At 43.7% G+C, this 13,580-nt stretch overlaps 1 protein-coding gene across 1 annotated transcript in view; it reads left to right on the top strand.

Moving 5' to 3' along the window:
• Positions 1-8,434, top strand: part of farsa (phenylalanyl-tRNA synthetase subunit alpha) — a 47,531-nt gene extending 39,097 nt beyond the window's left edge. The window contains exon 13 of the mRNA XM_055664157.1: positions 7,326-8,434. Coding sequence (XP_055520132.1) covers positions 7,326-7,431 — 106 coding nt within the window. The 3' untranslated portion in view covers positions 7,432-8,434. The remainder of the gene's footprint in view (positions 1-7,325) is intronic.
• Positions 8,435-13,580: the final 5,146 nt, after the last annotated feature.

Raw genomic sequence — 13,580 nt, 5'->3', positions numbered from 1 at the left:
GCCTCACAACATGGAAGAAAGCCCTTTGGTCCACGATCACCCAACACCTATTAACACTAGTTGTGTTATCCCACTTTCTCATCCACTCCCTGCACACCAGGGACTATTTACAGAGGGCCAATTGACTTACAAACATGCACGTCTTTGGAGTGTGGGAGGAAACTGGAGCACCCGGAGGAAACCCATGTGGTCATTGAGAACATGCATACTCCACGCAGACAGCACCCGAGTTCGGGATTGAACTCGGGTTTCTGGCACTGTGAGGCAGCAGCTGTTCCACCTGTGCACATAAACACAGACAAAACACCAAATCATTTTTTGAATAAGTAGATTTTCAGGTTGAATTTGTTGCCACCTGTATTTCCCTGCAGGCTTTTTTATAAACTCCTATCATGCCTTTCTTGACTGAGACATTCTGGTGAATCACGGAGACTGTGCTCGCTGCGGTAATGCCGGGATTAGTGGTCAGGAAGAACCAGGGCGTAGAATGCGTAGAAACAAGTTAAAACTTGATAGGAAATAGCAGTGTTATTTCAGTAATCAAGAAGCCTGTGTGAAAGCAGACTTAAATTAGCACTCACAGTGAAGTCGTGGAACGGCTGGAGCAGGAGTGGGTTGCTAAGGATCTGAAGCGGCTGATGGCTTTTCCCGAGCACTTTCACACCTCCAATTACTCTTGGTAGAAAATGTTATGAAAACTGTCCTTAGAATTATTATTCTGCATTTATGTCTCCTGGAAATGCCAAGAAATCGACTAGGTTGTTCTGGGTCCATAGATAGACACCAAATGCTGGAGTAACTCAGCGGGACAGGCAGCATCTCTGGAGAGAAGGAATGGGTGAAGGGACTTGACCCGAAACATCACCCATTCCTTCTCTCAGAGAGATGCTGTTACTCAAGCATTTTGTCCCTATCTTTGTTTAATCCAGCATAGAAACATAGCATTTGCAGGAGTAGGCCATTGTCTGCACCGCCATTCTTTGGTGATTCCAACTCATATCCCGTACCTGCCTTCTCTCCATACCCGCCTGATCCCCTTAGCCACAAGGGCCACATCTAACTCCCTCTTAAATATAGCAGATGCGAAAGCTAACATACCATTCGCATCTGCAGTTCCTTCCTACACTGTTGTGTATCCATAGTTACACAGACCAGGGACAGTAAGTTTATTTCCTGAGAGGTGCCAGTGGCTTTTGGACTTTAGAGTTACAGTACGGAACGAAACAGGCCCTTCGGCCCATCGAGTCCGCACCGGCCTGCAATCACCACTTACACTAACACTATCCTGCACATTAGGGACAATTTACAATTTTACCAAAGCCAGTTAACCTACAAATCTGTACGTCTTTGGAGTGTGGGTGGAATCCGGAGCACCTGGATGGGGTGAACATAAAAACTCCATACAGATAGCACCCATTGTCAGGATTGAACCCAGGTCATTAACATTGTTAGGCAGCAACTCAACTGCTGCACCACCATTGTGCCCTCATTTAATTGTGAAAAGTGTTTGTTGCGTGCTAACCAGTCAGCGGAAAGATAATACATGATTACAATTGAGCCGTCCACAGTGTACAGATACAGGATACAGTTTAGTCCAGTACGATTCGATCAAAGATGGTCCGAGGGTCTCCAATGAGGTAGAGAGTAGCTGAGGACCGCTCTCTAGTTGTTGGTAGGATGGTTCCGTTGACTGATAACAGCGGGGAAGAAACTGTCCCTGAATCTGGTGGTTTCACACTTCTATACCTCTTGCTTGATAGGAGAGTAGAGAGTGACCAGGGTGAGACTGGCCCTTGATGATGCTGCTGGCCTTGCTGAGGCAGCGTGAGGTGTCGATGGTTAGTTTGTGCGATGGTCTGGGCTGTATCCACAATTCTCTGCCATTTCTTGCGGTCTTGGATGGTGGGGTTCCCAGACCATGTTGTGATGCATCCCGATAAAATGCTCACAACGATGCATCTGTAGAAGTTGGTGAGAGGGTGTTGGGGACATGCCGAAAGCGCTGCCAAGGGTGGTGGTGGAGGCAGGTACGATATTGGTGTTTAGGAGGATTTTAGATAGCCATGGATACGCAGGGAAAGGAGAGGTATAGATAGATCAGTGACGTGTTGGGACCCTTCTTCAGAACCAGGAAACTGGTTTAATGGGCCACACCTGGTTATATGATCCAGAGACCTGATTCATCCTGCAGCTGAATATGCAATGTTTGTCCTGGTATTGAGTCCCAGACAATTGGGAAGTTCCCTTTCTTTACCTAGCCCTTCTGATTTCCTGTTTAAGAGCTCAAATGACCCTAAATGAACAGAATTGTGGGCAGCAGGAAAGGGAACATTGCAACCTACATGGCCCTAACATTTGCGGCTTCCCTCAAGATAAGCTGGTGTGCACAGACTATGTTTGCATTTCAGTCCAATCATCACCTCCTTTCCCGTTTCACATGTTTAGCTTTGAAAATAAAATTCACTTCCCACAACAGCTGTGAAAAATGCCAGTGGGGTGAGGTTTTCCGCTTCTAACGATTATGCATATGTGCTGTGGTGCAAACTCTCAGCAGTCCCTGAATTCACATATTCCTTTTCTCCAGAGATGCTGTCTGACCAGCTGAGTTACACCAGCTTTTTGTGTCTATCTTCGGTTTAAACCAGCATCAGCAGTTCCCTCCTACACCTACTAAATAGTCCAGGCTGGATTGTCATCAACCAAATCTAAATAATTTCCATTAGACTTTAGAGATACAGCGCGGAAACAGGCCCTTTGGCCCACCGAGTCCGCGCTGACACATTAAGGACAATTTTACGGAAGCCAATTAACCTACAAACCTGTACGTCTTTGGAGTGTGGGAGGAAACTGGAGAACCCAGAAAAAATTCACATGGTCACAGGGAGAACGCACAAACTGTGTACAGACAGCACCTGTAGTCAGGATGGAACCCGGGTCTCTGGCGCTGTGAGGCAGCAACTCACCGCTGCATCACTGTGCTGTCCTGGTGTATGTAATGCACTAACAAAGAACATTCTCCACTTACACCAATATCATACATCATATCATCCATTTTCTCCAGAGATATTGACCTGTTGAGTTACTCTAGCACTTTGTCTTTCAACGTGGTAGTGTTTTTTTTAAAGAAAATGTGTTTTTATGGCAAAAATGCTCGGTTAGCATATTTTCTTGCTTTCCTTTGGAACTGTGCTGTCAAATCTGTTACGTACACCTGAACCACATCTTGGAGATGGTTTAACATTGGTGTCAAGAATGCAGCATCACTTCCAATGCAGCTGTCCTTAAATTGGGTTGGGCGCTGAAGCCTCTGAAGGGTGGCCCTGAATGGGATGAGAGTTTACAACTTACTGATCCTCAGCTGACACACGGATCCAAAGAAAAGGAAGAGTGAGGATGGAGATGTTATGTGAGAAGTTTGATGAACAAAGTAACATTTTAAAGGGCCTGTCTCACGATGCCAATTCACCCAAGAGCTCTCCCGAGTTCAAACTCGCGAGAGCTCTTGGGTGAAGCCGCATCATGGGACAGGCCCTTTGAGGAAGGGGACTGTAGATGTGGAAACTATGTTGTCATCATACCATTGCCCCTATTGTTGGTGGTGCAGCGGTAGAGTTGCTGCCTCACAGCGCCAGAGACCCAGGTTTGATTCTGACTACGGCTGCTGTCTGTACGGAGTTTGTACGTTCTCCCTGTGACTGCATGGGTTTTTTCCGGTTTCCTCCCACACTACAAAGACATACAGGTTTGCATGTTAATTGGCTTTGGGGCAAAAAAGTACATTGTCTCTAGTGTGTAGGATAGTGTATGGGGATCCCTGGCTGGCATAGACGGTGGGCTGAAGGGCCTATTTCTGCCCTGTCTAAACTAAACTAAACTTAGAAGCTTTCTGTGCAAATTTGCCTTCAATCCAAGCTGTGCTCATACAGCAGTAAGTTGAGCTGTAATATCTCCCCTACACCAAGTAAACCTTGACACCTACTTCACAAAAGCAAATGAGAAAAGGAAATATCTTTAAAAAGAAGACTACAAACAGATAGCGCCTACTCATAATTCCCTTACAGGAACTTTAAGATTTAAAAGGTTAATTCCCGGGATGGCGGGACTGTCATATACTGAAAGAATAGAGCAGCTGGGCTTGTACACTCTGGAGTTTAGAAGAACGAGAGGCGATCTCATTGAAACATATAAGATTGTTAAGGGCTTGGACACGCTAGAGGCAGGAAACATGTTCCCGATGTTGGGGGAGTCCAGAATCAGGGGCCACAGTTTAAGAATAAGGAGTAAGCCATCGAAACACTAAACGGAGACGAGCAGATCACTTCCAAAAGACGTGGTTTTTGGAACTCACAGAGAGTTGTAAAACATGTGAACTGTGGAATTTTCTTAATGCCTCAGTTTTGAGTTACAATAGGCATTGTCTCTCTGGATGCTTTCCCTAGAGCACCACGAGCTTGCTTACTTTCCTTATAGGGCTCTTTTTTAAAGCTCAAAAATTGCGGAGTCAGTAATAAGATATATGGATGTATTAATGTGATTTACTGTACTGCTAATAAAAAAAAAATTAAAAAAAAAAAATAGCGGAGTAAGGGGATATGGGGAGAAGGCAGGAACGGGGTACTGATTGGGGATGATCAGCCATGATCACATTAAATGGCGGTGCTGGCTCGAAGGGCCGAATGGCCTACTCCTGCACCTATTGTCTATTGTCAATTATGCTTTTTTATGACCAGTGACCTCCAAAGCAAGAGTCATGGCAGACAACCTTGTGGCAGTATTATGTGATAATCTTTATGGAAATATATGATCAGGTCTCTTGCATTGTTGCCTCGCTGAATATGTGGAATAGCATCAGCAGTGTCCGTATGGTTTTATCTCATTAAGAGTCCCTGAATATAGTTGGCGCCAAGACAGGGGAACATTGGGACACAGCCAAGAGTGAGAAGCACCTTGGGGGCTGTTTGCTGTCACTGGACCCACAGTTCGATCCAAAGAATGTCCTCTGCACCTCAACAAAAGCACATTACATCAATGCTCCAATTCCATTTATAAATACTGCAGACACATTCAGCTGATTGTGTTTCCTACAAGGCAACAAGCCACAGCATTGACCCGAAAGTTTATGTGCTGTCAGCAGCTTCAAATAAGGGCCAGGATCAATTATTTAATTTCCTGATCGAGGATTCACTGATTTTGTGATTTAAAATAAATTTGTCCTTAATTCCTTGTAGTTGCCATTGTCGCCAGAAGTCTCTCTATCCTTCAACTAAAATAAAAGGTGAAATGTTACGCAATTAAAAGTGAAGTTTTCAAGAATTCTAAAAGAACTTTATTTTGTACCTGGTTTCTCGGATTGCCATGATAATTCAAGGCTGATCAGGTGGATGGATCAGGTGTTTCTGAAGAGGTGAAGCATTCAGTCCCATTGGGATGTTTGACTTATCAACCCTGGAAACCTTGGAGAACGGTTCCGAATCTTCGCGGCAGCCATGACCTGGTTGGTCCAGAAAGGCTCTGGAACCAAGGGTGCCAGAAAACCAGTGGTGGACCTGTCGGATGTACTAGTGTTTGGTTTTAACGGGGCAACCTGTGAAAACTCCAAACTAAATCATGGCACAAGCCAGAAAGTTGCTGGCCCCGACTTTGATCTTCACCAATTTAGCCAACCCAACGTTAAATGTTGCTGGTAAAATAGCCTGGGAGCAGATGAGAATGTCTTACATTATTGTGTTGAACTCGTCTGATCAGGAAGACGCTGTCCAAAAGAGAGGTGGGAAAATATTTATTTTTGACCAACAAAAAAGAATTGGATAAGTACTTAGTAAGGAGTGGAACTAATTTGTAAGTCTTTCAAAGAGGTAGCACAGGTATTCTGGACCACATGTCCTCCAGTGTTGTAAGATTTTATTTGATTCTTGATCACCAAATAACTTTCAGCAGCATTAAACTAGTACAAGTTGTCTTCATTGACAGAGCGCACATTGTATTATAATTCAATTTTACATTTTATAAAGTGCAGCAGGTAGATGTTTAGTGGCACGGTGGCACAGCGCCAGAGACCTGGGTTCCATCCTGACTACGGGAGCTGTCTGTACAGAGTTTACATTCTCCCAGTGACCTCATGGATCATTCAGTCTGCCTGGACCGACCTGATCTCCCAATTGCCAAACACATTCATTCCACTTCCCATTCACACACTGATCTTTCTGTCCTAGGCCTCCTCCATTGTCAGAGTGAGGCCAAATGCAAATTGGAGGAACAGCACCTCATTTCCTTTGGGCAGTACTTGTTCTCACCTAACAGCAAACAATGGCCTGTTTCCTTGATCATTGTTACTTTTTTGTGCAAATCTTTCATTCATTGTTCTATATCTCTCTACATCACCGTCTGTATCTCTCCTTTCCCTTTCCACTGACTCTCAGTCTGAACAAGTGTCTCGACCCGAAACGTCACCTATTCCTTTTCTCCAGAGATGCTGTGTTACCCGCTGAGTTACTCCAACTTTTTGTGTCTATCTTCGGTTTAAACCAGCATCTGCAGTTCCTTCCTACACATTTCATCCAGTCACTACTCTTTCCTCTCACACTCCAAAAACTTGTAGGTTTGTAGGTTGTCGGTACACAAAATTGCTGGAGAAACTCAGCGGGTGCAGCAGCATCTATGGAGCGAAGGAAATAGGCAACGTTTCGGGCCGAAACCCTTCTTCAGTAGGTTGATTGGGTTTGGTAAAACATTGTCAATTGTCCCCAGTGTGTGTGTGATAGTGCTAGTGTACAGGGTGATCGCTGGTCAGTGCGGACTCGGTGGGCCAAAGGGCCTGTTTCCACGCTGTATCTCTAAAGCTGAGCAATCTCTGGCGTGGAATCTGCAAGTTAACTCCATGTTTAGGATATCACTGGTGCAATTGGCACCAGTCCTCAATTAAGTGTTAAACATTTTTTAATTCTACCATAAAAACTTATATGTAATGTTCATTAACATTAGCCTTTAAAACATCAATCCCATGACTATGTTTAAACCATGTTGTAGGAAGGAACTGCAGATGCTGGTTTAAACTGAAGATAGACACAAAAAGCTGGAGGAACTCAGTGGATCACACAGCATCTCTGGAGAAAAGGAATAGGTGGCGTTTTGGGTGAAGAAGGGTCTCGACGAGAAACGTCACCTATTCCTTTTCTCCAGAGATGCTGTCTGACCCGCTGAGTTACTCCAGCTTTTTGTGTTTGAACGAAACCATGTTGATTTAGTTCTACTGTTTGTTTGATTAGATCATTTTGTTTGCCAACTATGAATGTAAGATGCAAAATCTATTTTTAATTTCCTCCTAGACCAACCATGATCAAGTACGGAATCAACAACATCCGTGAGCTTGTGGGGCACAAGGTGAACTTGCAGATGGTGTACGACAGCCCAGTGTGCCGCCTGGCCTCCTAGCATTCAGCCTCAGACACGCACTGCACTGCAAGACACTTGAAGTGTGTGCTTGACACTAGCCTCAGCAAGGTTTCACTTTCATTCAATTCAGGGACTGTGGGGGAGGAAGAATCAAAAGGTTTGGCTTTGGAGCTCGGGGCGTATCATTGTTCAAGCAGTCCGTTCATTCTCACTGCCTCGAGCACTCCTGTAATATGTTAACGCAAGTCATCGCAGATGCTGGAATCTGGAGCAATAAAAAGTGCTGTATTAACTCAGTGGGCCAAGCAGCATCTTAGGAGACAGAGGGATGGTCCACTACAGTTGCGAATCCTGCTTGACCCACTGATTCCCTGCAAAATACCGTGGCCTCTTGTTCTGTTATTTCATATTCATATTTGATGGTTCCAAAAGCCTGACAAGTTTGCACAGCTGAAAATTTGTGCTCGAAACAGAAAAGGAAGCAGGTCAGAGACACGAGCAAGTGCAGAGGCGGGAATCTTGAGCAAAACACAAAGTGCTGGAGGAACTTGGTGGGGTCGGGCAGCATCTGTGTAGGGAATGGACAGTGTTTTGGATCTAGAGTCTGAAGAAAGGTCCAGACCTGAAATGTCATCTGTCTGTTCCGACCACAGATGCTGCCTGCCCCACTGAGTCATTCCAGCAATTTGTGTTTTACCTTGCAGATTAACTGGAGCACGTTACCTTAAAGTTACAACTATAATCTAAACTCCACTGATTAGAGTCAATAGAGATCATTGTTCTGGGACTAGTAGTTCCTAGCTGCTAAATGAAAAGGAAATAAATCTCGGTGTGAAGTAATGAAACCTTTGAAGGATGGTGGTTTTGGTCACAATCGAGCCTGCCTTGTTGATTACATTGGAATGCTGTGGCTGCAGCACTCGCGTCATTGTCAAGCCTTAACATACCTTGGTTTCCAAGGAGTCTGCTTACGACATCTGTCTTGTTTCAGAAAATGGAAATTGTAAATCTAATGCAATAAAAGGAGCAAATCTGAAGTGTATTCCATGGTGCTTTTCTCTGTCAACCAGTCATTCCTTCTTAGAAACATAGAAATTAAGTGCAGGAGTAGGCCATTCGGCCCTTTGAGCCTGCACCGCCATTCAATATGATCATGGCTGATCATCCAACTCAGTATCCCGTACCTGCCTTCTCTCCATACCCTCTGATCCCCTTAGCCACAAGGGCCACATCTAACTCCCTCTTAAATATAGCCAATGGACTGGCCTCGACTACCCTCTGTGGCGGAGAGTTCCAGAGATTCACCACTCTCTGTGTGAAAAAAGTTCTTCTCATCTCGGTTTTAAAGAATTTCCCCCTTATCCTTAAGCTGTGACCCCTTGTCCTGGACTACCCCAACATCAGGAACAATCTTCCTGCATCTAGCCTGTCCAACCCCTTAAGAATTTTGTAAGTTTCTATAAGACGGATTCTATAGAAGGATTGTTTATATTTGAGTGATGGAATGAGTGCAGGCTCCTCTACTACTTCAAACATGTCACATCAGCTCACCAAGTCCCACCGACCAGAGATTCTCATACACTTGCACTATCCTACACACTAGGGATCATTTACAACTTTACCGACGCCAGTTAACCTACAAACCTGTACTTCTTTGGAGTGTGGGAGGAAACCGGAGCACCCGGAGAAAACCTATGCGGCCAGAGGGAGAACGTACAAACTCTGTACAGACAGCGCCTGTGGTCAGGATCGAACCTGGATCTATGGCACTGAAAGGCTGCAACTCTACTGTCGTACTTACCTAGCTCACGGTTATTGTAGCCAATTATAGTATCCTTTTAACGCCCTCGCAAACTTGCTAACTCCAAATAGACCCATTCAGGGTAACATCTGCATAATACAAGTAATTAGTACACTTACCAAATCATGTGCCAAATCTTGAAGCCCAGCGTAGCCGTAATATGATCGGCCTTGTGCATGTGCTAGAAGACGTCAGATTCAACCAACTCTCACATGCTGAGTAATAGCACTTAGACATTTGCTGGTTGTTGGCATATTAGGGATCAATTGCAAGCTGGCTCTTTTGAAACAGGCCCTTTGGCCCACTGACCTTCGATCACCCATTCACACTAGTTCTGTTATCCCATTTTCTCATCCACTCCTTGCCCACCGGGAGCAATTTACAGAGGGCCAACTAACATACAAACCTGCACGTCTTTGGGATGTGGGATGAAACCAGAGCACCGGGGTCACAGAGAGAATGTGCAAACATAGAAATTAGGTGCAGGAGTAGGCCATTCGGCCCTTCGAGCCTGCACCGCCATTCAATATGATCATGGCTGATCATCCAACTCAGTATCCCGTACCTGCCTTCTCTCCATACCCCCTGATCCCCTTAGTCACAAAGGCCACATCTAACTCCCTCTTAAATATAGCCAATGAACTGGCCTCAACTACCCTCTGTGGCAGAGAGTTCCAGAGATTCACCACTCTCTGTGTGGAAAAAGTTCTTCTCATCTCGGTTTTAAAGGATTTCCCCCTTATCCTTAAGCTGTGACCCCTTGTCCTGGACTTCCCCAACATCGGGAACAATCTTCCTGCATCTAGCCTGTCCAACCCCTTAAGAATTTTGTAAGTTTCTATAAGATCCCCTCTCAATCTCCTAAATTCTAGAGAGTATAAACCAAGTCTATCCAGTTTTTCTTTATAAGACAGTCCTGACATCCCAGGAATCAGTCTGGTGAACCTTCTCTGTGCTCCCTCTATGGCAATAATGTCCTTCCTCAGATTTGGAGACCAAAACTGTACGCAATACTCCAGGTGTGGTCTCACCAAGACCCTGTACAACTGCAGTAGAACCTCCCTGCTCCTATACTCAAATCCTTTTGCAATGAAAGCTAACATACCATTCGCTTTCTTTACTGCCTGCTGCACCTGCATGCCTACCTTCAATGACTGGTGTACCATGACACCCAGGTCTCGCTGCATCTCCCCCTTTCCCAATCGGCCACCATTTAGATAATAGTCTGCTTTCCCGTTTTTGCCACCAAAATGAATAACCTCACATTTATCCACATTATACTGCATCTGCCAAACATTTGCCCACTCACCCAGCCTATCCAAGTCTCCTTGCAGTCTCCTAGCATCCTCCTCACAGCTAACACTGCCCCCCAGCTTAGTGTCATCCGCAAACTTGGAGATATTGCCTTCAATTCCCTCATCCAGATCATTAATATATATTGTAAATAGCTGGGGTCCCAGCACTGAGCCTTGCGGTACCCCACTAGTCACCGCCTGCCATTGTGAAAAGGACCCGTTTACTCCTACTCTTTGCTTCCTGTTTGCCAGCCAGTTCTCTATCCACATCAATACTGAACCCCCAATGCCGTGTACTTTAAGTTTGTATACTAATCTCTTATGTGGGACCTTGTCGAAAGCCTTCTGGAAGTCCAGATACACCACATCCACTGGTTCTCCCCTATCCACGCTACTAGTTACATCCTCGAGAAATTCTACAAGATTCGTCAGACATGATTTACCTTTCGTAAATCCATGCTGACTTTGTCCAATGATTTCACCACTTTCCAAATGTGCTGCTATCCCATCTTTAATAACTGACTCTAGCAGTTTCCCCACTACCGATGTTAGACTAACTGGTCTGTAATTTCCCGTTTTCTCTCTCCCTCCCTTCTTAAAAAGTGGGGTTACGTTTGCTACCCGCCAATCCTCAGGAACTACTCCAGAATCTAAAGAGTTTTGAAAGATTATTACTAATGCATCCACTATTTCTGGAGCTACTTCCTTAAGTACTCTGGGATGCAGCCTATCTGGCCCTGGGGATTTATCGGCCTTTAATCCATTCAACATCACATACAGACAGCATCCGAGGTCAGGATCGAACCAGAGTCTCCGGCGCTGAGAGGCAGCTGTACCATTGTGCCACTCTCTGGGGGCAGGCAATTTTGAAGATGTCGCACAAGTGTTTTGTGATTCCATTTCTAACAGAGACGTGTTATTTGTGTACCTTTTCACATGCCTTACCATGAGTGTTCAACAATTAGTGAATGAAACATCTACAGTCCCAACTTTTCATGGTCAACCACCAATGCTTGGATCAATGGACAACCCTTCCTTCATCTGTGGTATCAGATGGACTGGTACATATTTAGAGGGTGCAGCCTTGCTGCAATTAGAAGCACAATGTAAAATGGGTAAAATCAAAGCACGACTGCTCGGGACTCGATAATTACATAAATGTTTATTTTCTTTACAAAATATTGAGTGTATGTAGACAACTGGTGGAATTGCATTGAAGTTCGCCAATAATATCTGCAACAACATACATGAAAACCGTTCAGATTTTAGAATCAAAATGTATAAATTAAGCAGAATTTAGCAGTCATTTATATTTTTAAGTGTGAAGTTTAGATGCAGAAAGCAACGGCAGTTCCCGGTGATACTGACGATGAACAGACCACAAATTAATGTTAATTAGTAAAATGGAGGGAAGGCTTTCAAAGTGGTAATGTTACTGAAGCTTATAAAATATTCAAAGATTAATGAGGTTAAGACAAGTATTACTTTTAAATAAGTCAGAATATTGAATGCAATATCTGAGTGAAAGAGCAGCTTTATACAAAAGAGTCAAGAGAGTTTATTTGTCATGTGCAAAGGATATGAACCCGAACAATGGAATTCTTACTTGCTGCAGCTTTTCAGGCAATAAAAGGTGATAACTATCTGGACTAATCTGACAGGCAGGAAAGTAATATTGCAAACATGGTTGTATTCTAGTCTGGCAAGGTTTCAATACTGAAAAAGAGAGTACATTAGCCTAATAATCCTCCTGTGAAGTGCCTTGCTTGTTTTGCTTCATAAATAACAGGGCAGGTTGTTGACTTGCTCTTGTCCTTCACAGCTTATTGTATTTGGAAGTCGGTCGGCCAAACGATATGTGTATAATGGCTACTGTTGTTTTTGTGTCTGCACATTTAATTATTTATTTGGGTTCTTCTAGCTCTGCAAATACATCAAGGATTATTTATGTTTCAAGGATTGAAAATGCCATCAGTAATTCTGACAGATTTGTTCACAAATCATCAATTAAATAAAACAGAAGCGTGTTAGTGAAGGTGATGCATTTGAATGGGGTTGGTTGGTGCTACTGATGGAATGAGGCTTTCGTTGTCAGCTTCTTCTTTGGTAAATCCATCTCCGCATCCCGTGTCTGAAGTCACGTCTCCTGAGGTAGATGCAGGGTCTCCTCGGCTGGGATTCGGATTTCCTCCTGATTCTGGAGAGGGTATGGGAATGCTTCAGGAGTGACGCACTTGAGGTCATTTCCAGACTCAATTTCCTGCTGTCTTGGTCCAAATATACAATCTATTGAATGGAAACAATAGAATGAATGTCGCTTGCTTTAATCAAAGTATTACTAACAAATATATATTGCTTACAATGCTACGTAATAGGAAGAAGCCTCGTCTTCCATCGTTGAATTTAGTATCACATCTTTACAAATACTTGCCCACCAAGTAGTTATCTATTCACAAAAGTCCCAAAAGCAAAATACCAATGGTGGTATAGAAATCCAAAATTAAAGCAGAAATTGTCAGAAGGTCAGGCAGCATCAGTGGAGAATTAGTTAGTTTCAGGACAATAACCTGCTAGATGAAAAGTAGTATTCCTTAAACCTGAACTTTTACGAGGTTATCTGCAGGACAATTTGGTCTGTTTTCATGTTAAAATAATCTCATCTCGGCCACATTTATTTCCTGTTATTTGAAGGATTTGTTTGCTTGGAGAAGACAAAACTTACCTTTTACATCCGGCACCTCTTACGAATTCAATACTCCAAAGCACATAATGTGATTATTTTTTTAAAGAAGATATTCATTATATAAGAACGTGTTACGCCGTTTGTGCAGAGAAAATCTTTGCACGCGGCAATGAGATTAATGGCCAGTTAATCTTTCATGGATCTTCTGATTAAGGGATCAATGTTGGGTAAAAGATTAGGACTATTCTTTGTTAATGCATGAATAATAGCGAAAGAAGAGCAGAAAGAAGATGAGATGTTGAATTGAATATTAAATTGAATTGAATACTTTATGGTCACATGTGACAAGTCACAGTGAAATTCTTTGCTTGCACACCCAAGGTATGCAAATAGTCGGCAATAAAGGCCG

Source organism: Leucoraja erinacea, chromosome 39, assembly GCF_028641065.1.
Source record: "Leucoraja erinacea ecotype New England chromosome 39, Leri_hhj_1, whole genome shotgun sequence".
NCBI classification, from domain to species: domain Eukaryota; kingdom Metazoa; phylum Chordata; class Chondrichthyes; order Rajiformes; family Rajidae; genus Leucoraja; species Leucoraja erinaceus.
Note: the sequence above shows the minus strand (reverse complement) of the source record. Positions and strands in the feature narration are given on the sequence as shown.